Source organism: Salmo salar, chromosome ssa07, assembly GCF_905237065.1.
Source record: "Salmo salar chromosome ssa07, Ssal_v3.1, whole genome shotgun sequence".
In the NCBI taxonomy this organism is placed as follows: domain Eukaryota; kingdom Metazoa; phylum Chordata; class Actinopteri; order Salmoniformes; family Salmonidae; genus Salmo; species Salmo salar.
Genome location: NC_059448.1, coordinates 51366259 through 51391577, shown reverse-complemented (window position 1 = coordinate 51391577; position 25319 = coordinate 51366259). Strand labels below are relative to the sequence as shown.

Sequence of the window (25319 nt, the reverse complement as noted above, 5' to 3'; positions counted from 1 at the left end):
ACGTTTTTGAAGAAACAGACTAATTATGCATGCATTCAACTTTAGACTTATTCAGTCATTTTATTTTTCATGATTTTACAGATTATTTATGATTTTTACATGAAAGCAAATGTAACATTTTAAACCACATTTTCTATGCAGCATTTTTGTTGTGGTGAAAAACTTAATTGACTTTAACCATGTTTTGAGGCTATATAGTGTTTGTTTGCATTTACGTTATTTACAAACACTGGAGTAAAACAAGCTTATATTTTGGGTTCTGATGAGGTACAACAGTTGAACTAATGCATTTCTAAGTTATATTCTTCAATGGGTACATATCATTAATTTATTAATTGTATGACTTAGTTGATTTTGAAAAAAGCGTCTGCTAAATGGTATATCTTATTTTATTACTATATATTAAATAGCATGGTATTTGTATTGTTCTCCAGATAAAACAAGATGCATGTCTCTGTGGTCCTTCTCTGCCTTGGCCTGGTGGTGTCTGTGTCTGTGTGTCACCCTCAACGGGGTCGGCCCCTCAACGGGGGCGTCCAGATGAGGAACAACATCAAGTTGCTGTCCATGATCACTGTGGTCCACATAAAGAATTATCTGACCGAGGTACCACACACACCTCTTACTCAGCTACTCTGTATGCGTGATACGACGTAAAAGAAGTATCATGCAAAGTCTACTGATTAAAATGACTGAGATAATCCCTGTGAATTTAAGATTCCTTAAGAAAAAATACAATACATTACATAACCAATGTCCATAAAACTATTTTATATTTAATTAATGCAAAGAAAAGAAAAACAAATATACAAATCCCTCTACTCTCCCTTCATTCCCTCAGTTCGACGTTCCCCCGGAGATGGAGTTCAACCCCATGAACCCCCCCATCGAGGGCCTGGCCTCCATCTGGGTCCACCTGGGGGGCCTGGAGGAGAGTCTGCAAGACAGCAGGTGTGGTCAGGTGTATGAGGACTTGTCCAGCATGCGGGGGTGGGTGCACTCCTTGTCCCAGGCCCTGGGCTGCCCTGATCTGGCCAAGCCTGGTGGAGAGGCCCTGAAGACGGTCTATCAGAGCCTGGTGGAGGGGCAGAGGTACATGGAGAAGATCAGTCTCAACCTGGACAAGCTTAAGATCTGCTGAGACCCCACACACGTGCACAGGAGCAGTCAGGCAGCCAGATAACCAGGCACATACAGATGCATCGTTTCTACACACCACACACAGTGTTATTCAAACAAAAAGAATGTACATAATATTTTTCTTTACATTTATTTTGTCTTATCATTATTATGATATATTGTTATTCTGTTCATAACTATTAATGATTATTTGTTATAATAATATTTAATGCTTTAAAAGTCATATTTAAAGTTTATTGTTGTAGCACTGATGGCTCTTCATGCTCTTTTTGACAGAGGTGCAATACATTTATCTAATGAGTTGTTTGAATATATTGAAAGAATTGAAGCTTTTGTGGCACTGAAGAATGAACAGTTGTAAAAAGGTTTTATATTTGAAACGGAGGGCGCAGGCCAGGGCTCTCCAACCCTGTGAAAACCTACAGGAGAGTAGCTTTCCAGGAACAGGGTTGGAGAGCCCTGGCCTAGGCCAATGTATTTTAGGGATGCTATTTTTTAAATTAAATAATTCAGCTTCTGTAGCATTGTTACCTAGAGCTTTCAAGGATGTGTTGTTTTGTAATTTTGCAATAAATGATTTTGAAACGAGAGCAAAAGTATCCTATCCTTTAAAAACACACAAAAAAATCTTGAAAATGTAGGTCTATTAATTGTTAATTCTATAGCCTCAATTATCGGCAGCAATGATAGCCACTTTCATTCAAAAGTTCAATTAAAAAGTGGAACTAAAACTTTGCACTATCTTCAATAAATTCTGTGTTGGTATTTCTGTATAAAAACAAGCCACTACAAGAGTAGCCCAGACTACAATGAAAAGATGACATAATGGATCCATTTTGTAGGTAAAGTGAACTGTTCCCAAATTGGTCACTTTTCCCATTGTCATGTTTAAATAGGCCTAGATATCAAAGTGAAAACCGTCCTTGAAAGTAAATGAATAACAGTGGGTGGAGCCGAGACAAACTGTTAGGCAACCTTTCCTATTTCCAGGCTAATCATGTTTCAACAGAAATTAATCATATGCTACAGGCCTATTTTAAGCTGAGGTCTGAGCCGTTTCAACAGAGCTGCAACCATCACATTTTATATAGTCTGGGAACTTCAAAAGGCAACCTGGTCTCAGAGTATTTCGGATTATTCTGTACGTAAATGCTAACCACTCCAATGAGTATCATATGTTACGTATGTATTAATTTGTGGATGTCCATCATTCATTTCATATGATATGTTACGAATGGCAATTCCGATGATATGTTACGAATTTGCAAAACATTCAATATGTACCGAATTTGTCAAATGTACGTTACGAATTTCCAAAATGTATGATATGTTATGAATTGTAATTTCTTGTGGCTAATGTTAGCTAGGTAGATAAGTTACTAATGCTAACGTTAGCTAGCTTGGTAACGTTGGCTAGGCTAGGGCTTAGGGTTAGGGGTTACGGTTAACTTTAGGAGTTAGGTTAAAGGGTTAAAGTTAGGGGAAGGGTTAGCTAACATGCTAAGTAGTTACAAAGTAGCTAAAACGTAGTAAGTAGATTACAAGTTGCTAATTAGCTAAAATGGTAAAGTTGTCTGCAATAAGATTCAAACACGCAACCTTTGGGTTGCTAGCCGTTCGCGTTATACATAACATATCATACTATTTTGAGTGTGCCAGTTGTACTTTTTTAAAAGCTCAACATGAAACAATGTGAAAGATTTTACTGAGTTACTGTTCATATAAGGAAATCAGTCAATTGAAATATTTTCATTAGGCCCTAATCTATGGATTTCACATGACTGGGACTATAGACATGCATTTGTTGATCACAGATACCTTAAAAAATAAGGGAAGTGGATCATCAAACCAGTCAATATCTGGTGTGACCACCATTTGCCTCATGCAGCACGACACATCTCCTTCGCATAGAGTTGATCAGGATGATGATTGTGGCCTGTGGAATGTTGTCTCACTCCTCATCAATGGCTGCGCAAAGTTACTGGATATTGGCGGGTAACTGGAACTCGCTGTCGTACAAGTCAATCCAGAGCATCCCAAACATGCTCAATGGATGACGTGTCTGGTGAGTATGCAGGCCATGGAAAAATTGGTATATTTTCAGCTTCAGGAATTGTGTACAGATCCTTGGGGCATGGGGCCGGGCATTATCATGCTGAAACATGATGGGATGGCGGCAGATGAATTGCAAAACAATGGTCCTCAGGGTCTTGTTATGGTATCTACGTGCATTTCCATTTATAAAATTCAATTTTCATCAGCTGTCTGGGTGGCTGGTCTCAGACGATCCCACAGGTGAAGAAGCCGGATGTGGAGCTCCTGGTTTGGTGTGGTTACACGTGGCCTGTGGTTGTGAGGCCGGTTGGACGTACTGCCAAATTCTCTAAAATTATGTTGGAGGTGGCTTATGGTAGAGAAATTAATTATTAAATTATCTGGAAATAACTCTGGACATTCCTGCGGTCAGGTCTCTAGTGGCGCATTCAAACAACTTGTAGCTCGGCAATCTCTGACTTCCGACTTCAGTGCGTTGAAGACAACTAGGACCTCAGAATAAAATTTGCTCTGACTGGGAAAAATAGTTTTGAACGGTCATCCAACTCGGGATTCAAATTCAGAAACTCTGGCATCTTTCTCTGACTTTCAGACCTGAAAATCATTGATGGCAAGATTTGACCTCGTTTTTTCCCACCATTTCCCAGTTCACCACAAGTTTAATGGTTTAACAGACACTATCCCTGTCAAAATGCAATCCTTAGTCTATCAATTTCTGTGGAGATGTCTTATGGTTAAAAGCAGGGCTTGAATTGAGGGGGATATAGGCCTAACCCTTGTTATAGAGATGGGCTAAAAGCGATCTAGGCTATAACAATGATTAACTCCACGATTATTTCTATATAGTCTACTAGCCTATCGAAGGTCTTGTTCAGCCTCAACATGGGCTCTTGGTAGAAAGGCTTATGAAAACATTCACTTTTAAATGAAAAGCAAGTGTTATTATCACACAGAAAATATGGTTGTTTTATTAAATGCTCCGCAATTTAGAATGCCTATGCCTATAGCAAAAGACTAAAAGATAGAATCGGTATGGAAGCTGTATGGGTCTATTCAGAGCTAACAGCTTAACAGACCAACTTTTATATTTTTTATTCAGGAGAATCGCATTGAATCAGGCTATTCATTTCAGTGCAGTTGCATTCTTACGCATAACCTTACAGTGCATTCGGAAAGTATTCAGACCCCTTCCCTTTTTCCACATTTTGTTACGTTTCAGCCTTATTCTGATGGTTTTTTTTCCCTCACCAATCAACACACAATACCCCATAATGACAAAGTGAAAACAGGTTTTTAGAAATGTTTGCAAATGTATGTCACGCCCTGACCTGAGAGAGCCTTTTTTATGTCTCTATTTAAGTTTGGTCAGGGTGTGATTTGGGAGGGAATTCTATGTCCTTTTTTTCTATGCTTTGTATTTCTTTGTTTTGGCCTGGTATGGCTCTCAATCAGGGACAGCTGTACATCGTTGTCGCTGATTGGGAGTCATACTTAGGCAGCCTATTTTCCTTTGGGGTTTGTGGGTAGTTAATTTCTGTTTAGTGTTTTGTTATACCTGACAGAACTGTTTGGCTGTCATTTTCTTGTTTTGTTCAAAGTGTCTCGATTACAATTAAATATGAGCACTCAACACGCTGCGCCTTGGTCTACTTCTTCAGACAGCTGTTACAGAACTACCCACCACCATAAGAAGACCAAGCAGTGTGGTATGGAGGAGCAGAGGGTTCAGGACTCCTGGACTTGGGAGGAGATACTGGACGGAAAGGGACCCTGGAGACAGGCTGGGGAATACCGCCGCCCAAGGAGGAACTAGAGGCAGCGAAAGCGGAGAGGCGGCGATATGAGGCAAGGCAGCGCAGCAGGCACGAGAAGCAGCCCCCAAACATTTTTTGGGGGGGGGGCACATGGGGAGATTGGCGGAGTCAGGCGATAGACCTGAGCCAACTCCCCGTGCTTACCGGAAGCAGCGTAGTACTGGTCAGGCACGGTGTCTCCAGTGCACGCTCATAGCCCGGAGTGCTACATGCCAGCCCCCCGCAAGTGCCATGTGAGAGTGGGCATCGAGCCAGGGCAGATTGTGCCAGCTCAGCGCGTCTGGTCTCCAGTGCGCCGTTTCGGTCCAGGGTATCCTGCGCCGGCTCTGCGCACTGTGTCTCCGGGGCGCTGGGAAGGCTCAGTTCGTCCTATGCCTGCGCTCCGCCCGTGCCTGGCGAAAGTGGGCATTGAGCCAAATGGAGAGGTGCGGGTAGAAAGCATCAGATCTCCAGTGCTCCCCCACAGCCTGGTTCGACCTGTGCCTGCGCTCTGGAGGGGCCAGGCTAGAGTGGGCATTGAGCCTGGAGGAGGGGTGTCAAGCCTATGCACCAGATCTCCAGTGCTCCCCCACAGCCCGGTCTATCCTGTGCCTCCTCCACGGGCCAGGCCTCCAGTGGGTCTCCCCAACCTGGTCTATCCTGTGCCTCCTCCACGGACCAGGCCTCCAGTGGGTCTCCCCAGCCTGGTGAATCCTGTGCCTCCTCCACGGGCCTGTCCTCCGGCGCAGCCAGAGTCGCCCGCCTGTCCTCCGGCGCAGCCAGAGTCGCCCGCCTGTCCTCCGGCGCAGCAAGAGTCGCCCTCCAGTCCGGGGCCCGTGGCGAGGGACCCCGCTCTAGAGGCGCCACCAAAGTGGGGTGAGCCAGTGTTGGAGTGGGGTCTGCGTCCCGCTCCAGAGCCGCCACCGCGGAGAAATGCCCACCCAAACCCTCCCCTATAGGTTCAGGTTTTGCGGCCGGAGTCCGCACCTTTGGGGGGGGGGGTACTGTCACGCCCTGACCTGAGAGAGCCTTTTTTATGTCTCTATTTAGGTTTGGTCAGGGTCTGATTTGGGTGTGCATTCTTGTCCTTTTTTCTATGCTTTGTATTTCTTTGTTTTGGCCTGGTATGGCTCTCAATCAGGGACAGCTGTACATCAATGTTGCTGATTGGGAGTCATACTTAGGCAGCCTGTTTTCCTTTGGGGTTTGTGGGTAGTTAATTTCTGTTTAGTGTTTTGTTATACTTGACAGAACTGTTTGGCTGTCATTTTCTTCTTTTGTTCAAAGTGTCTCGATTACAATTAAATATGAGCACTCAACACACTGCGCCTTGGTCTACTTCTTCAGACAGCCGTTTCAATGTGTTAAAAAAAAAGAAATACCTAATTTACAAATCAAATTAAATCAAATGTATTCATCACAAACATGTGTTTAGCAGATACTATTGCAGGTGTAGTGAAATGCTTGTGTTTCTAGCTCCAACAGTGCAGTAATATCTAACAATTAATATATAACAATACACACAATCTAAAGTAAAGGAATGGAATTAAGAATATATAAATATTTGGATGAGCAATGTCAGAGAAGCATAGACTAAGATACAGAATACAGTATATACATATGAGATGAGTAATACAAAATGTGTAAACATTAAAGTGACTAGTGTTCGTGTCCCGCCCTGACCTGAGAGAGCCTTTTAATGTCTCTATTTAGGTTTGGTCAGGGTGTGATTTGGGTGGGCATTCTATGTCCTTTTTTCTATGTTTTTGTATTTCTTTGTTTTGGCCTAGCATGGATCTCAATCAGGGACAGCTGTACATCGTTGTCGCTGATTGGGAGCCATACTTAGGCAGCCTGTTTTCCTTTCGGTTTTTGTGGGTAGTTATTTCTGTTTAGTGTTTTGCACCTGACGGAACTGTTGGTCGTTTTGTTATTTTGTCTAAAGTGTTCTCAGTAAATAAATTTCATGATGAGCACGAACCACGCTGCATCTTGGTCCCCTCTTTCAGACGATCGTTACAGTTCGATTATAAATTGGCCAGTGATTTCAAGTCTATGTATATAGGGCAGCAGCCTCTAATGTGCTACTGGTGGCTATTTAATGGCCTTGAGATAGAAGCTGCTTTTCAGTCTCTCGGTCCCCGCTTTGATGCACCTGTACTGACCTCGCCTTCTGGATGATCGAGGGGTGAACAGGCAGTGGCTCGGGTGGTTGTTGTCCTTGATGATCTTTTTGGCCTCACTGTGACATCAGGTGCTCTAGGTGTCCTGGAGGGCAGGTAGCTTGCCCCCGGTGCTGTGTTGGGCAGACCGCACCACCCTCTGGAGAGCCCTGCCATACCAGGCGGTGATACAGCCCAACAGGATGCTCTCATTTGTGCATCTGTAAAGGTTTGTGAGGGTTTTAGGTGCCAAGCCAAATTTCTTCAGCATCCTGAGGTTGAAGAGGTGCTGTTGCGCCTTCTTCACCACACTGTCTGTGTGGGTGGACCATTTCAGTTTGTCAGTGATGTGTACACCGAGGAACTTGAAGCTTTCCACCTTCTCCACTGCGGTCCCATCGATGTGGATAGGGGGGTGCTCCCTCTGCTGTTTCCTGAAGTCCATGATCAGCTCCTTAGTTTTGTTGATGTTGGGTGAGAGGTTATTTTCCTGGCACCACTCTCCCAGGGCTCTCACCTCCTCCCTGTAGGCAGTCTCATCATTGTTGGTAATCAGGCCTACTACTGTTGTGTCATCTGCAAACTTGAAGATTGAGTTGGAGGCGTGCGTCGCCACGCAGTCATGGATGAACAGGGAGTACAGGAGGGGGCTGAGCACGCATCTTTGTGGGGCCCCAATGTTGAGGATCAGCGAAGTGGAGATGTTGTTTCCTACCTTCACCACCTGGGGGCGGCCCATCAGGAAGTCCAGGACCCAGTTGCAAATGACGGGGTTCAGACCCAGGGTGTGTTTCCTGTACCTCACGAGATCACGAAATGAAGCACACTCGTCACAACTGTCCCTTAAGTGTCCACGGACTATTCCCACATTCTCAAACGTAGCAATATTTTTTTATTCTCCCATTTTGGGGATTTAGGAGTTCGGCCAAGTGAAGTCCTTTGTCCTCTTTCTGTGCTCCCTCTCTTTCTGCATGACCAGGGGGAGAGAGTCTCCGTCAGGAATTTATGACCTGAGATAACAGAACCTGGTTGTAGGAGAGAGAGTGAGAGTGAGGGGGGGTGCACGATCTACACCCAGAAAGGGCCACGTCATGACGCTAGGCACACCTCAATATCAGTCATTGTGGACAGAACACATCCATTAAGAGGAATAATGTACCACTGCATACAACTGATAATGCAAAGCCAATCACAAAAGAGGCAAAGCAACTATTAGCAGAGTGTGTTAGGCAGTGTTGAATGTGTCACTGTCTGTCACCTTGATTACTCAAAATTCTCTCGACCTGTGCATCTACGCTGTAAACTTTTATTCATAGGCTAGGTTATAGTAACCTCATGATGGGTACTGGGGAAATTTGAGCATCATGTAGTAGCCTCAACCTATCGATGTTACGTTGAGCTGGGTGAATGGAATATGAATGACAGTCATCCATTATGCTGTAGTAGAAATAAGGCTATCAGTCATCCTCCCTCATCTTAAAAGGCACAGACCGCCGCTGGTTACACACACACACACACACATTATTCGTATGTGACCTTTGGATTAGATACTAGATTGGATTAGATGTATCTGATTCTGTAGAAACACCATGTAAAGTGGTGCCATTTTATTTCCTAATATTAATGTCATTTCTTAACCTCGGTCTTTTTGCTTCATTTTGGCAGCGGGTATATCCTATTATAGATGAATTCTTAAAATAGTCGCTCACTGTCTGATAAAGCTCAGCCCCCTCCTGTACTCCCTGTTCACCCATGACTGCGTGGCCTCGCACGTCTCCAACTCAATCATCAAGTTTGCAGACGACACAGTGGTAGGCCTGATTACTAACAATAACGAGACAGCTTACAGGGAGGTGAGGACCCTGGCGGAGTGGTGCCAGGAAAATAACCTCTCAACAAAATGAAGAAGCTGATCGTGGACTTCAGGAGACATTAGAGAGAGAGTTCATGCATCTAACAGTCTAACTACCTACCCCATTGGCTTCTTTTTTCATCTTTATTCTCCTTCTCTCCTGTCTGCACACTCCTTTCAGCCCCTCCCTTGCTCTCGTGCACGCCTGTGAAAGAGAGAGAATGTGTGTGTGTGTGTGTGTGCATGATTGTGTGATTCTTTGTTAGGGAAGTTAGGCATAGGTCATTCCTCAACTGTAAACCCATGCCAACTGGGGTGTCTGCAGCCAAGAGCTCGACGCATGACCACATGGGGATGGTAGTTCAGAGTGTACCCTTGGCCAAGATACTTAACCATAAGTTAACCCTTTACTTCCTCATCCAGCTGTGGTGGCTGGTAATGCACTTAGTATTTTGTGGATGAAACTAACACGTACTGTATAGACCAGGGCTGTTTAAATCTTATACTATGGAGGTCCAGACTACTGCTGGTTCTGTTCTACCTGAATGAATTGCACCCACCTGGCTTCGAGATCCAGATTTGAGGGGTATAGAGCAGAGTTTCCCCAACCCTCTCCTCGGCCTCCCCAAGACATGTAAAAAAAAATGTTAACCCTAAACTGGCACACCCGATTCAATTAGTCAACTAATCAAGCTTTTAATTGAATCAAGTGTGCAAGTTTAGGGTTAAAACAAAAATGTGAAACATCTGGGGCTTCGAGGAAAGAGTTGGGAAACCCTGGTATAGACAGTAAAATTAAAGACAAACTGAGATGAACAGCAGAGGCAAAACTTCCATTTCATTGGTTAGGCCCATCGCTCCTTCGGGAGCATAAACCATTGACGACTGCTCTCCATTGCACTCTGTTCTGGGCAGTATTCTCCAGCTGGTTCCACCTCATGCTGGTTTTCCTTGTATCTTCCTTCAGCTCCCACCTCCAGGTGTTTCTTGGGTACTCTTTTCCTTTGTGGGTTCCAGGATACAGCTTGCCTGGTGATGTTGGAGGGGGGCGTTTGGATGGTGTGGCCAATCCACCCCCATCCTCCAGATCTTCACTTCCACCAGAACATAGCTGGAGCGCTCCATCTTCCCATAAGCCTGCTATAAAACATTGGTGTCCACAGTTCTATCAAAAAATGCAACAGATTCTAGAAACGCATGATAAGAAAACATCCCTGCAGAATCCTTTTGGCCTGATGCTCATAGAGTTGATAAGCATGAAGACGTCCAGAAGTGTCACACCCTCCATCGTAGGGGCTGGTGATGGTCCTCTGAATTTTGAATTTGTGCTTGTAAGCAGGAATCAGGAGGATAGAGTTGTGGTCGGATTTACCAAATGGAGGGCGAGGGAGAGCTTTGTACGCGTCTCTGTGTGTGGAGTACAGGTGATCTAGAATTTCTTTCCCTCTGATTGCACATTTAACATGTTGGCAGAGATTTGGTAGAACTGATTTAAGTTTCCCTGCATTAAAGTCTCTGACCACTAGGAGCGCCGCCTCTGGGTGAGTGGTTTCCTGTTTGCTTATTTCCTTATACAGCTGACTGAGTGCGGTCTTAGTGCCAGCATCTGTTTGTGGTGGTAAATAAACAGCCACGAAAAGTATAGCTGAGAATTCTCTAGGCAAGTTTTTTATTTTTTTTTACCTTTATTTAACTAGGCAAGTCAGTTAAGAACAAATTCTTATTTTCAATGACAGCCTAGGAACAGTGGGTTAACTGCGTTGTTCAGGGGCAGAACGACATATTTGTACCTTGTCAGCTCGAGGATTTGAACTTGCAACTTTTCGGTTATTAGCCCAATGCTCTAACCACTAGGCTACCCTGCCGCAAATATGAAGGAAAATACATTGTCCGGCTGTGGCAGAATAGCAAAATGGCCTGCCCAGCCACCAGGGGCCATTTTTTTAGGTTTTACATGGCGGCATTTTAATCGCTGACCATCAAAACATAGACGTCACCTTTTGTGCTATCATGTCAGCAACGCTTGGAAATTGCATATCACTGTTATAACTCCACCCTCTTGGGTTGGATCAGAGAAGTTACCAACAGCAGGAGAAAGCAGATTGCATGATACTGTATTTGGACTGTGATGACAGCAGACTTGGTTTACATTCAGCTCATCTTGGGAATTCTTGTCCAGACTTCTCAGTAAACTCTCTCTCTTTCTTCCACCTCTCTCATATTATCTCTTCCCTATCTCCTGTGTTTCTTTTCTCTCTATTTCTTCCCTTTCTTGTTACCCTCACACTCCTTCTTTCTGTATTCCTCCTCTTTAGTTCATTCTCATCTTCAAAATGTTTTCTCTCCCTCTCTCTTCCTCCCTCTCCCACTGTACTCCCTGTCACCAGATATTGAGAATGAATTTATACTTGTGTAAAAACAATTACAATTAATATTTACAATAAATACTAAATAAATATCTATTGCGAATCAACGTATTGTGAGCTGTGTCTGCCATGTGTTTCACCGTTAACATAGTGACCTTGCTGTTATCAGGTGCGTATGGACTGTGTCACAGACCAGGGTTTCCCAAACTCGGATCCTGGACCACCGTAAATACAGATGAGGCTTGGTGATTTACATAAATTCACTGAAAACCCACACTAACACACAGGTCACACTTGCACTTTTCATGTAGCCAACTTTTGTCCAGCTAATAGCATAACCACCAATCAAGCAACAATATGGACTAAACGTTGCTGCAGGATTATTTTGCTACAACAATGCTGGTAAAATGAAGATGCTATATCTGTACATGTTCCCACATGGCCTTGGCAATGATAATAATAATAGGTAAACAAATGCTAGGAGATATGTTGTTATTATTGCAACTGGGAAGGAAATAATGCAGACTTCCTTTGAACATGAGTATGCAGGCTTTATTGAATTATCATCAATTACCCCCCCACACACTGTGATTAGCACATGAGCCATTCACACCTTCTCCCTGAGGGGGGCGATGTTGAGCGAGATCATAAATTTTTCCAACATGGAGAGGTACTCCTCCGAGTGACAGCGTAGATGAGCAGCGTGCACAGACTCCTTCCACTTCCTGGTTTCCACAACAACGCCCCGCTTCCTCCAGAAGTTGAGGACCGCCTCCATGGCGACGGGGTCGCACAGCGCATCGTTCTCGCAGAAGAAGAAGAGCGCCGGGGCGGTGACGGGGCTGTTGTAGAAGACCTGGACTGAGTTGTCGTAGTAGTGCACCGTCTGGGACTTGAAGAGCCAGAAGTAGAGCAGAGCGGTGTATCGCACCAGGGGCTCCATACGAGGGAACAGGGTCTTGCCCAGGCCTGAGGCAAACACATACACACACACAGATTATTTTATTAATTACATTTCAATTCTTGTTAATTCAATGGGATAGGCCTATGTCCTTTCCCCATACAGTAAACACAATAACATACTATCATGTGGAAAAAGCCTCCTCTAAGTCAGCAAATATATTTGAATACAATACAATATTGTAGAGCAGGTAAGGTGGGAGTATGATTACTAGGTCTTCATCACACATAGCAACATTGTGACAAACAAGGATGCAAAGCGTAAGCCTTTTCTCTGTCACACATCCACACCGTCTCAGTAACAGATCCCTCTCCTTTCCAAATAATGAAGACCGACAATCCTACCTGCTTTCCTTCCCCTCTCTCTCACCTGTAGCCATATGCTCCAGCGACCCGATCACCAGGCTGTCATAGACATGTCCTACAACCCGTTGGGCCAGGCCCGGGTACTTGTGTGGCTCCCTGACCATCTGGCTGAGCAGCTGGGTGAAGGTGTACCCGCCGATGGAGAAGGCGTGGACCAGAAGGGGGCGCCCTTTGAAACGCGGGTCGTCAAGGACCTCCAGGACCTCGGTCCCATACTCCAGCCCCCAGCGAGGCCACAGGAAGTGCCACACGGTGCTCTCCACAGATAGGATGTCCAGGCCGCGTTCCAGGTAGAGGTTCCGGTACTTCGCCATGGCCCCCGGTCGGGCGCCCAGCCATGGGAGGAGCAGGAGGAGGGGACGGGGGGAGGAGGAGGGCGAGGATGGAGAGAGGGATAGTACATCTGAAAATGAAGGGGTGAGAGTTGAGGAAACAGTGGGGTGAGAGGGCATGTCTGAGATAAAGGGGGTGGAGAGGGAGGGAAGAGGAGTGTCTAGATGGGAGGATAAGGAGGAGGTGGGAGGAGAGGGGGCAGGGGTATCGCCCCCTGGTGTCGGGCTGGTGCAGTAGTAGGTGATGCTTCTGGTGACCCTCCAGGCTATGACCCGCCCCTCTCCCACTGTCACAGACATGTCTGACCCAGAGTGGGAGTTACTGGGGGAAGGAACAGGGGAAAGAATTAGAGCAGGAGTAGAAGTTTAATGACAGAGGGAGAAAATATGGGTTAAACAAAACCGTTATGCCTCAGGTTAAATGAATGTATAACCTACATACAGAGACACATGCACACAGACACACATGCACACAGACACATGCAAGGTTGTGGGATCCACTCAAGGTTGGTATATATATATAGATAAGACTCACAGTAGGCTATTAGTGTTACAACGAAGCATTAGACAGTACAGCCAAGTTGTTTTGGTCCATATTGGACCAAAAAAGCAAAGTAAGCTTTAGACTCAACACAAACTGCTGATGTAAACAACTGTGTTACAGGTCAATTTGGATCAGAAACATTCCTTTGTAAATATGCTCTACTTTTTTATGCCCAACAATTTATGTTAGGCAAATGCTCACATGGTTAAATAGCTCATGCAACTTCTTCAAACCAAGCCAACACCCCACACAGCAGGCAGAGTTCACAGCATTATGTACAGGGTATAAAAATTACTTTTTGGTCTACCAGCCACTGTGGCAGGTAGATTAAAAAATCTCAACCAGCCACTCGGTTTTTTTTTTGCCCATAAAATTACACTAACAAAACACAACAAAACTGATGAACATGCTTTGTAATGTTTCTAAAACAATAAATGTATTACTAGTAAGAAGTAACTAATGTGGTATATTGTTTAATTACATGTTTTGTCACCTGAGTCTTTTAACCAAAATATCACAGATGAGACAAAACATTTCACCTGCCCCTTTAAGGTCGGGAGGTTACCATGGTAGCGCGACTAGAGTCATGTTTGTGGCTGTGAGTTTCAGTCTGACTAGTAGAAGCGTTGTATAAGCGTTCTAAAAATGAATATTTCACTCAGCTCTTCACGTGCGCACAGCCAGGCAGTGTTGCAGCGCGAGGTGAATAGGCTACATAGGATTCGTAGGTCTTTGACTTTGTGCGATTAATTTACCAGCTATGAAACAAAACGGCGGAAATGCTTTGAAAGCAGCTATTGCAGCGTTTGTTTTACTATACATGTGATCATACTTGACTATTTTTATTCACCAAATGAATGCGAGTGAAATGCTCGCACTGTGGAGCCCTGATCACCCGCAAACGTGGCTGGTGTAAATAGACATTTTACCCTCCAATGCCAAAATCTACCGTTATTTGGCAGGTGGCGGGTGTTCATTTTAGGCCCTGATTATGCATCTGTACCCCATGAAAAATTGGAATATTCCCATAGCAGTTGAAAATATGTCCACAGTCTTCTTTCTGTGAGTGAATTAACCGGCTTAGTAGACTCCAGGACTCATCTGACCCGTCCGTTATAACCTATCTCCGTATACAAATAGGTTCGGAAATAATCACAGCTGTCAAGATCAACATCCCCTCCTCCCCACTAGCGTGTCACGGTTTTGCGCAATAGAAATGTCTATTTTCTGACAGAAAAAGCAACGTTTGGTAAGATTTAGATATGTACATAATGGATATCCTTAGACAAACACATAAGTGGGCAGAATTAAAAAATATTGTTATTAAATTAAAACAGAAACTTTATAAAGGGCCGTTTGGTCCCACTATTGGGGAAAACGTCTCCCTCTATGGGGTAAAATGCACCCTTGAAGATTAAATACACCACTTTAAAATGTCTACGTTATCTTGACTCAGTTGGCTGCTGGACATGCACATATTTAAAAAAAACACCCTCTTCCTGCCAAGTAGGGTAACTTGAGGAAAAACATTTTGCCCCAAACATACTCACTACAACAACAACAAAAAAACATGATTAAAATGTCTCTACCCAAGTGGATTATTTATCTTTAGGCTCCCCTACTGGAATAAAACACGTCTATAGATCTAACTTCATTAAATTATATATATATATATATATATATATATATATATATAAACACACACACACACACACACACACACACACACACACACACACACACACACACACACACACACATATATATATATATATATATATATATATATATATATATATATATATATATATATATACAGTGCCTGTCAAAAGTTTGGACACGCCTACTCATTCAAGGGTTAACATTGTAGAATAATAGTGAAGACATCAAAACGATAACACATATGGAATCATGTAGCAACCAAAAAAGTGTTAAACAAATCAAAATATATTTCAGATTTTAGATTCTTCAAAGTAGCCACCCTTTGCCATGATGACAGCTTTGCACACTCTTGGCATTCTCCCACCCAGCTTTGGCTGGAATGCTTTTCCATAAGCTGAGCACCAGTACGCCCTGTGCCTCCTCTCCGCACTCTCCCTGAGGTGCGTGTCATCAGCCCGGTGCCACCTGTACCGGTCCCACGCATCAGACCTCCGGTGCGCCTCCACAGCCCAGTACGTCCTGTGCCTGCTCCTCGCACTCTCCCTCCAGTGCGCTCCCACAGCCCAGTACGTCCTGTACCTCTTCCCCGCACTCGACCTGAGGTGCATGTTACCAGTCTGGCGCCACCTATGCCAGTCCCACGCATCAGACCTCCAGCGCGCATACCCAGTCCGGAGCCTCCAGCGACGCTCCCCAGTCTGGAGCTTCCAGCGACACTCCCTAGTACAGAACCTCCTGAGACGGCCTGCGGCCCAGAGTCTTCGGTGGCGGCCTGCGGACCAGAGTCTTCGGCGGCGGCCTGCGGTCCACGGTCCGGTGGTACAGAAGCAGAGGGATCTGCGGGCGGAGCGGGGGTTACGCCCCGAACCGGAGCCACCTCCGCTGCTGGAGGATCTGCTGGATGGTAAGGTTGTGGGTACTGCACTAGAACCGCCATAGACAATTGTCACCCTCCCTTTTTGTTTTGTGGTTTCTTTTGTTGTTTTTTTAGTTGCATTCGGAGTCTGCACCTTTGGGGGGGGGGGGTACTGTCACGTCCTGAACCTTGTAAGATGTCATTTTCTATAGTAGAGTAGGTCAGGGCGTGACAGGGTTTTTTTTGGGTGGTTTTCTATGTTTTCTATTTCTATGTTTAAGTTCTAGGTTTCTATTTCTATGTTGGGGTTTTTGGGTTGATCTCCAATTGGAGGCAGCTGGTCCTCGTTGTCTCTAATTGGAGATCATATTTAAGTAGGTTTTTTTCCACCTGTGTTTGTGGTCAGTTATTTTCTGTTTAGTCTCTGTACCTGACAGAACTGTATCCTGATCGTTTGCCATTTGTTATTTTGTCTTTAGAGTTTTTTGAGTTAATAAATATCATGGTGAGCACTCAACACGCTGCGCTTTGGTCCCCTCTATACGACAGCCGTTACAACGGGACACTTGTGTCACGTGTTAGTTTAAAAGTGTCTGTTAAGTTTATTATAAAAGATCTCACCAATAATGCCTTACAAACGTCTGCATGACGTCTCCATTGCCAGAGTAATTTAATCAACTGAATTTGTTGATATAGCTAAAATAGGCATATCACCTCAATTAAATAATTATTAGGCTAGTTTATTTGCAGCCAGCCACCATTACTCTGTAGATATGCTTATGTCTCAAATCAATATGGACACAGGGGCTTCTTTTTTGGAGGGAGCCCTATTCAGAAATAAGACGTAGCCTAGGTATCTAGTGGCGCATTCAAACAGCTGGGAACTCGGCAATCTCTGACTTCCGACTTCAGCGCGTTGAAAACAACTAGGAACTCAGAAATGAGCTCTGACTGGGAAAAATAGTTTTGAACGGTCAATTCAGAAACTCGGGCATATTTCTCTGACTTTCTGACCTGAAAATAACTGATGGCATGATTTGACCTTGTTTTTTCTCCCCAGTTCCCAGTTCACCGCAATTTTACCGGTTTAATAAAACAACCATATTTTCTGTGTGATAATGACACTTGCTTTTCATTTAAAAGTGAATGTTTTCATAAGCCTTTAGGCCTACCAAGAGCCCATGTTGAGGCTGAACAAGACCTTCGATGGGCTAGTAGACTATGTAGAAATAATCGTGGAGTTAATCATTGTTATAGCCTAGATCACTATATATAGTCTGGATCCTTGAATTTTCTTAGGCTGATCAAACAAGGGTTAGACCTATATTCTCACATACCCCCTCAATTCAAGCCCTGCTTTTAACCATAAGACATCTCCACAGAAATTGATAGACTAAGGATTGCATGGTGACAGGGATTGTGTCTGTTAAATGCTCCGCAATTTAGAATGCCTATAGCAAAAGACCAAAAAGATAGAATCGGTATGGAAGCTGTATGGGTCTATTCAGACCTAACAGCTTAACAGATCAACTTTTATATTTGTTCATCAGGAGAATCGCAATGAATCAGGCTATTCATTTCAGTGCAGTTGCGTTCTTACACATAACCTTACAGTGCATTCGGAAAGTATTCAGACTCCTTCCCTTTTCCCACATATTGTTACGTTACTTATTTTGAAATTGAAAGTATTTGATAGTATTACTTTTCTCATCAATCAACACACAATACCCCATAATGACGAAGTGAAAATACGTTTTTAGAAATGTTTGAAATGTATTAAAAATAAAAAACAGAAATACCTTATTTACAAATCAAATGGAATCAAATTTTACTTGTCACATACACGTGTTTAACATATGTTATTGCGGGTGTAGTGAAATGCTTGTGTTTCTAGCTCCAACAGTGCAGTAATATCTAAGTAATATATAACAATACACACAATCTAAAGCAATGGAATGGAATTAAGAATATGTAAATATTTGGATGAGCAATGTCAGAGCGGCATAGACTAAGATACAGTAGAATAGAATATAATACAGTATATACATATGAGATGAGTAATGCAAAATATGTAAACATTATTAAAGTTACTAGTCTTCAATTATTAAAGTGGCCAGTGATTTAAAGTCTATGTATGTATATAGGCAGCAGCCTCTAATGTGCTAGTGGTGGCTATTTACCAGTCTGATGGCCTTGAGATAGAAGCTGTTTTTCAGTATCTCGGTCCCAGCTTTGATGCACCTGTACTGACCTCACCTTCTGGATGATAGAGGGGTGAACAGGCAGTGGCTCGGGTGGTTGTTGTCCTTAATTATCTTTTTGGCCTTCCTGTGATATTGGGTGCTGTAGGTGTCCTGGAGGGCAAGTAGCTTGCCCCCGATGCTGTGTTCGGCAGACCGCACCACCCTCTGGAGAGCCCTGCGGTTGCGGGTGGTGCAGTTGCCATACCAGGTGGTGATACAGCCCAACAGGATGCTCTCAATTGTGCATCTGTAAAAGTTTGTGAGGGTTTTAGGTTGAGGCACTTTTGCGCCTTCTTCACCACACTGTCTGTTTGGGTGGACCATTTCAGTTTGTCAGTGATGTGTACACCGAGGAACTTGAAGCTTTCCACCTTCTCCACTGCGGTCCCATCGATGTGGATAGGGGGGTGCTCCCTCTGCTGTTTCCTGAAGTCCACGATCAGCTCCTTAGTTTTGTTGATGTTGGGTGAGAGGTTATTTGCCTAGCACCACACTCCCAGGGCTCTCACTTCCTCCCTGTAGGCTGTCTCGTCATTGTTGGTAATCAGGCCTACTACTGTTGTGTCGTCTGCAAACTTGAAGATTGAGTTGGAGGCGTGCGTGGCCAAGCAGTTATGGATGAACGGGGAGTACAGGAGGGGGCTGAGCACGCATCCTTGTGGGGCCCCAGTGTTGAGGATCAGCGACGTGGAGGTGTTGTTTCCTACCTTCACCTCCTGGGGGCAGCCCATCAGGAAGTTCAGGACCCAGTTGCAAAGGGCGGGGTTTAGACCCAGGGCCTCGAGCTTAATGATGAGCTTGGAAGGTACTATGGTGTTTAATGCTGAGCTGTAGTTAATGAACAGTATTCTTACATAGATATCCCTCTTGTCCAGATGGGATAGTGTGCAGTGCGATGGCGATTGCATCGTCTGTGGATCTGTTGAGAGTTAAGCAAATTGAAGTGGATCTAGGGTGTCAGATAAGGTAGATGTGATATGATCCTTGACTAGTCTCTCAAAGCACTTCATAATGACAGAAGTGAGTGCTATGGGGCGATAGTCATTTAGTTCAGTTACCTTAGCTTTCTTGGGAACAGGAACAATGGTGGACATCTTGAAGCATGTGGGGACAACAGACTGGGATAGGGAGAGATTGAATATGTCCTTAAACACTCCAGCCAGCTGGCCTGCGCATGCTCTGAGGATGCGGCTTGGGATGCTGTCTGGGCTGGCAGCCTTGCAAGGGTTAATACGCTTAAATGTCTTACTCACATTGGCCACGGAGAAGGAGAGCCCACAGTCCTTGGTAGCAGGCTGCGTCGGTGGCACTGTATTATCCTCAAAGCGGGTGAAGAAGTTGTTTAGCTTGTCCGGAAGCAAGACGTCGGTGTCCGCGAAGTGGCTGGTTTTCCCTTTGTAGTCTCGTGTCTGAGCCATTGATTTGCTACTCCACTTTGTCCCTATAATGGACGTTTTGACTGTTTGATTGCCTTACGGAGCGAATATTTACACTATTTGTATTCGGCCATATTCTCAGTCACCTTGCCATGGTTAAATGCGATGGTTTGCGCTTTCAGTTTTGTGCGAATACTGCCATCTATGCACGGTTTCTGGTTAGGGTAGGTTTTAATAGTCACAGTGGGTACAACATCTCCTATACACTTCCTGATAAACTCAGTCACCGTATCAGTGTATTCATCTATGTTGTTCTCGGACACTACCCGGAACATATCCCAGTCCGCGTGATCAAAACAATCTTGAAGCGTGGATTCCTGATTGGTCAGACCAGTGTTGAATAGTCCTTAGCACGGGTACTTCCTGTTTGAGTTTCTGCCTATAGGAAGGGAGGAGCAAAGTGGAGTCGTGGTCAGATTTGCCGAAGGAAGGGCGGGGGAGGGCCTTGTAGGCATCCCAGAAGTTGGAGTATGCAGCGGTTGAGTGTTTTAGCAGTGCGAGTACTACAGTCAATGTGTTGATAGAACTTCGGTAACGTTTTCCTCAAATATTCTTACCGCCACTCTGATACCCAAAAGTTCTTCCCGGCTGTATGTAATAACAAAAAATGTCCTGAGCTAATAATGTAATAAATAACACATAATTAAACAAAATACTGAAAAGTTGATAGATTGATAGATGAACTGAGGTTCACACTCCAGCCCAGTTGGTGGTGGCAATGCACTTTAAAGTTGGTTACCAACAGACATATAAAGTCCACAGAAGAAGAAGACTACTGAAGGAGTCTTCCTCCTTTATCTGTGGATTAATTTTCAGAGTAGAGAACACACGATTTTGTGTGACTCAAAATTCTACAAAGATCCAGAAAAAAAGGATCTTGTGTGGATTACAGGTAAAAACAACCCAATGTTTATATCACAGGACAAATTAGCTAGCAACAGCAAGTTAACTAGCTAAATGTCCATGAATACTTCATGTGTTTCAACCTGAATTAATTTGGATATTTCAAACTACGTGTCCTGATCGTGTCTGGTGTGGACGTACAAAATAAACATGCGCACGATGGCTCTAGACATCATGTAAGGTGTTGGTATCAAGTCATGTCAGTCAGACGTTCAATGGTAGGCGACAGCCACTTGGTGGTACTGTTGCCTAGGCTGATTTATTTTATTTTTGAGGAAAAAACAAACATTGTTTTTCGTTTAGGGATATTTCTTGGGATGATCCCAGCTTGATTTAAACATTTTAACATATAAACGTTCACACTACTAATAGACTGTTTATTATTTAGTCGGCATCACTCTTAAAACTGACACTGTTTCCTTCAGAACTAAGCTAATGCATTGAGCAAGCAAATCATTTAATTTGATTTAATAACCAATAAATCGGTTAGAGATTCAGTTGTCAGTCTATCTAACTTGTGCAACCCGCAATTTAGTCCATATCCCTTCTTCCTCGGCTAACCCCTGATCCTCCCCCAATTTGGACAAGTTGAATGTTAAATGACGAGACAGAGGCATTGATGCGAGTAACCAGTCTTGTTCAGTATATTGCAATTCATCCAGGTATCTCAAGCACACCGGTAAAAACACTGCAGTTGCAGTAATTAACATTTACCAACAGATGGCATCACTGTGCCATCTTACACCCATAACATCTTCCCTTTTATAAAATAGGACAGGAGCTGTCGATTCACTAGCAAAACAAACCTAGTAATAATTTCCAACGTGAACAGTTTAGTTCTTTTTTTCCTTCTTCTTTTTTTCAGGTATCAACTTAAAAGTGAAGAGACTATCAAAATGTGTTATCTCTGTCTGTCAACAATCCTTAATTTTTGTTGGCTGGGACAGACGCCCGCAGCGTGAAAAGACAGGGGGCTTGTCTGCGAGGACTGCGGGTTCCCGCACAGGCTTGTCACCTGACTGTTTAAGGGGAGTATTGATTTGGCGAGGGAGCGGCCGACCTGTGATCCCCTGGCTCTTCGCCCAGTGCATCAGGCCCCATGTGACTTGCTGGGGTTCCATCTTTTGTGAGGCCGTCAGGGTTCAATGACTATCAGGGTTCTGAGTAGGTGCTGGCTCAGCAATCCGAAGGTCAACCCTGTTGCGACGGTACAGTGTCAACCCTGTTGCGACGGTTCACTTTGACCAAGTAGGAGCGTGGTGCAACTTTCTGTACACAGGATCCGAGTCTCCAGAGGCCCATCCGGTCCCCTGGCAGTGGCTTCATTCGCACTGTTTCACCCCCATTGAGCTCAGGTAAGTCTTTTGCTGATTTGTCGTAGATGAACTTGGAGACCTGTCTTCTGTGACGTAGCTTCACCAGCACGTCTGTCACCACACATGGCTCCAGGAGAGTGTTGGCTACTGGCAGAGCTGCTTTTAAGTGCCGTGCCATCAGGGGCAAAAATCTGATATCAACTTTGGAGGGGACAATTACATGAAATTTTCTCAAGAGCAATTCCTGAGGGGGACACCAAAAGTAGTGCTGTAACACATAGCCTACATTGTAATATGGTAAATGTATATTGAGGAACTTAAGAAATAAGGTGTTTGCTGTACTCCTAACTACCGGTACCCAAAACTACACAACTAATCACAACAGCAATACCATTGCCTTTAACAAATCTTAGTTCAGTCACCAGTTTAAGTTGAGAGTGGGGGTATCCATGGCATTTTCCAATTATGTTCCTATTTTACAAGTCAAAAAAATGGAGAACCTTTCATAATGTTGCCAAACAAAGACTCAACAAACTTACCTGTGACTCCCTGTCTCTGCCAGTCTGTCCCTGCATATCTGTCCCCAACTCTGCTGTCTGTGTGCCATCTGTTGCCTGCTCTGCCTAATGACGTCATTGTGAAACATTTCCATTAGAATTTAATTTCTTTCTTATGAACATTTTATCAACTAGTCTTTGAGATATTAGGCTACTAGGGTTCTTACTATGCGTTTTGGTGTATTGAAAAATACTCTGATGTCCGTCTTTTATTTTTCTGCCATTTTTCTACCTGGCTGGCTGGCTGGCTACACACACAGTGTGTAGGTTATTTACAGTAGGAGATGGGCTTCTATCATCTTCAATCATTCTATTTGGGCTTCGATCTAAAAGGTAGCTAGCAAATGTGAAACGGATTAAAATGACAAGAGTTGACAGCTGTATGAGTTCACCATTTACACAACATATGCTGCAACCTTTTGTAATTTTAATAGTTTGTTTCATATTGGCTGGCTTCCAACAATAGCTGAATTTGCAAAGCTAGCAAGCACCAATTCAGTTTCAGTGGTGTTTGCTATAATCTTTGCTACCCGGGTTAAATAAAGGTGAAATAAAATAAATAAATAAAAGTTCCCTTGCGACAATTTAGCTTTTGCAACGAGACCATTAAATATATTTAAGACAAGGGTAGAAGAGAGTGTAGTTCTGTTCAGTTTGGATTTCAGTTTATCGCTAACCTTATCACAGGGACTTTGAAGCACTAACTTACATCATCTGCATGCTGATCTTGGAATAAATTGACGATAGCAAAGATTCCATCTTTGACGACGCCACATAAATGGAATAGGTACTAGCTAGCTTAATAGTTAATATTTGCGCGCTAGCTCTGCATATTCAGCTAGTGTGTGTGCGCGATTGACTGGATTAACCTCACGTCAATTATGTGCATTGAGTGCCTTTCAGACAGTAGATACGACCTATCTGTTACCGAGCAAGCTAAGGAACTGGCAGTGGATCAACCCATTGTGAGGCAAAGGGTGGGGGGGTCGCAATCTTTTGAAACTTAAAAACGCGCTATTAAGTGTCTATAATCAGCACAATTGCTTTCATTGCGTATTATTAATATGATTTAAATTACATAGTTATGTTTCAGTGATATATTGATATATTTTCCCAGGATGGGGGCGTCGTGTCCCCCCCGTCCCCCCCCCGGGATTTCCGCCCCTGCGTGCCATGAGGCGCTGGGCCAGGCTGCTATCCATGCCTTCTGTCGGGGTATTGCGCCATTGCAGGATTGCTTTCCAGGCATCTCTGTCCTCTCGCAGAGCTTTTTTTGCAGAGGTTCTTTGAGACTTTGACTGCCAACTCCGCATTCTCATTACCTTTTGAGTGTCTTCGCGATGAGGTGACGTGCTCGAATTCCCATTCTGAATTCCCATTCCCATTCTGAGAATTGGGCTCCATTATCTGAAATGACCCTATCTGGCTGGCCGTAGCGGGCAAACTGAGCCTTGCAGCGTTTGATCGTTGTCTCTGCTGAGAAGTCGGGGAGGAGGTCAATCTCCCAGAAGTCTGAGTAATAATCAACTACCAGCAGAAAGTCTTTGCCACTGTGCTGGAAGAGATCTAGACTTACTATCTGCCAGGGTCGCATCGGTAGCTCGTGGGAATCATCGTTTCTCTCTGTTGCTTAATGGCATATTCATTGCAGATTGTGCATTTATTGACATAGTCTTTGAATTCACTCTGCATTCCTGGCCAATACACTGTGTCTGGTGCTTGTCTGTAACAGGCCTCACCTCCTATGTGACTTGAGTGCACGCACGCCAACATCTCAGGGCGCAGAGACCGGGGAATAATGACTCTCTGACCCTGGAATATTACTCAGTTTTGAACACTGAGCTCCTCTGCAAATGTGTTGAAATGCAGGAAGTTAGCTGATGTCCCCGCCAAAGAAAATATATATAGATGCCCAGGGCCCTCAAGAGGTAGTCCGGCCATGTATTGTGAGGTCCCTGGCTATAGCCTCCTTTTGTGCCCTTTGGGCCAGTAACCTAATCGCGCTGATTGAATCCCCCAGCCGACTAGGTGAAAAATCTGTATGTGCACTTGAGCAAGGCACTTAACCCTAATTGCTCCTGTAAGTCACTCTGCATAAAAGCATCTAGTTGCCACAAAGTCATAGTTATGGCTAAAACCCACCTATTTCAACAATGTATCTTCTTAAAAACTCATTCTAAACCTAACCTTATGCCTAACTTCAAAATAAGACCAAAACTACATTTTGGGTTTTCATGAATTTTTATGATATAGCCCATTTTGACTTTGTGGCTGTGGTAACTTTTGACAACCGAAACAGGACCAGACATGGAAGAAGAAGCGAGACACCCCACTTGCTGTTTTTTTTCTGGTTCATAAACATCACAGAAACGATGCGTGCTCATCGATGGGGTAGATGTCCGGGTGTTGTTATGATTCTGGAAGGTCATATAGCTAGCAACAATAACGAGAAGCTGCCATGTGGGGAATCGTAGGTGGCTTGTTTCAGCTCATTGTACATCTTGTTACTGATACCCATGTCTTGTTTTGACTCTTGTCACGTCTATGCGAATAATGGCTAAAATTCACTAGCCAGCTAACCAAAACTGTAACGATGTATTTGAGAGACAACAAGTGCTCATTGTGCACATTTATTTATTAATTTCAATAAGAATTTGGAGGGGAAATATCGTTTAAATTATATCAACAATCATTTGACTCTAAGCCAACCCAGCCTGTTTTGCTCCATCAGTTTTGTTACTAAACAACCCATCCGTCTATGAAAGTCATTTAACTA

General features: G+C 43.9%; 2 protein-coding genes across 2 annotated transcripts; one reads left to right on the top strand and one right to left on the bottom strand.

Moving 5' to 3' along the window:
- The first annotated feature begins 269 nt into the window (after positions 1-269).
- lepb2 (leptin B2) lies at positions 270-1143 on the top strand. Its single transcript, NM_001281436.1, is given in 2 exon segments — positions 270-606; positions 842-1143. Coding segments are annotated over 2 exon segments (462 nt in total). The 5' UTR covers positions 270-444; the 3' UTR covers positions 1142-1143.
- Positions 1144-11908: 10765 nt separating this feature from the next.
- LOC106609575 (uncharacterized) lies at positions 11909-22573 on the bottom strand. The gene is made up of 3 exons (XM_014208523.2): positions 22526-22573; positions 12699-13348; positions 11909-12337 (listed from the first exon to the last, which is right to left on the bottom strand). Exons 2-3 carry the CDS (start codon positions 13324-13326, stop codon positions 11976-11978), a joined length of 990 nt encoding a protein of 329 aa, XP_014063998.1. The 5' UTR covers positions 13327-13348; positions 22526-22573; the 3' UTR covers positions 11909-11975.
- Between the last annotated feature and the right edge of the window lie 2746 nt (positions 22574-25319).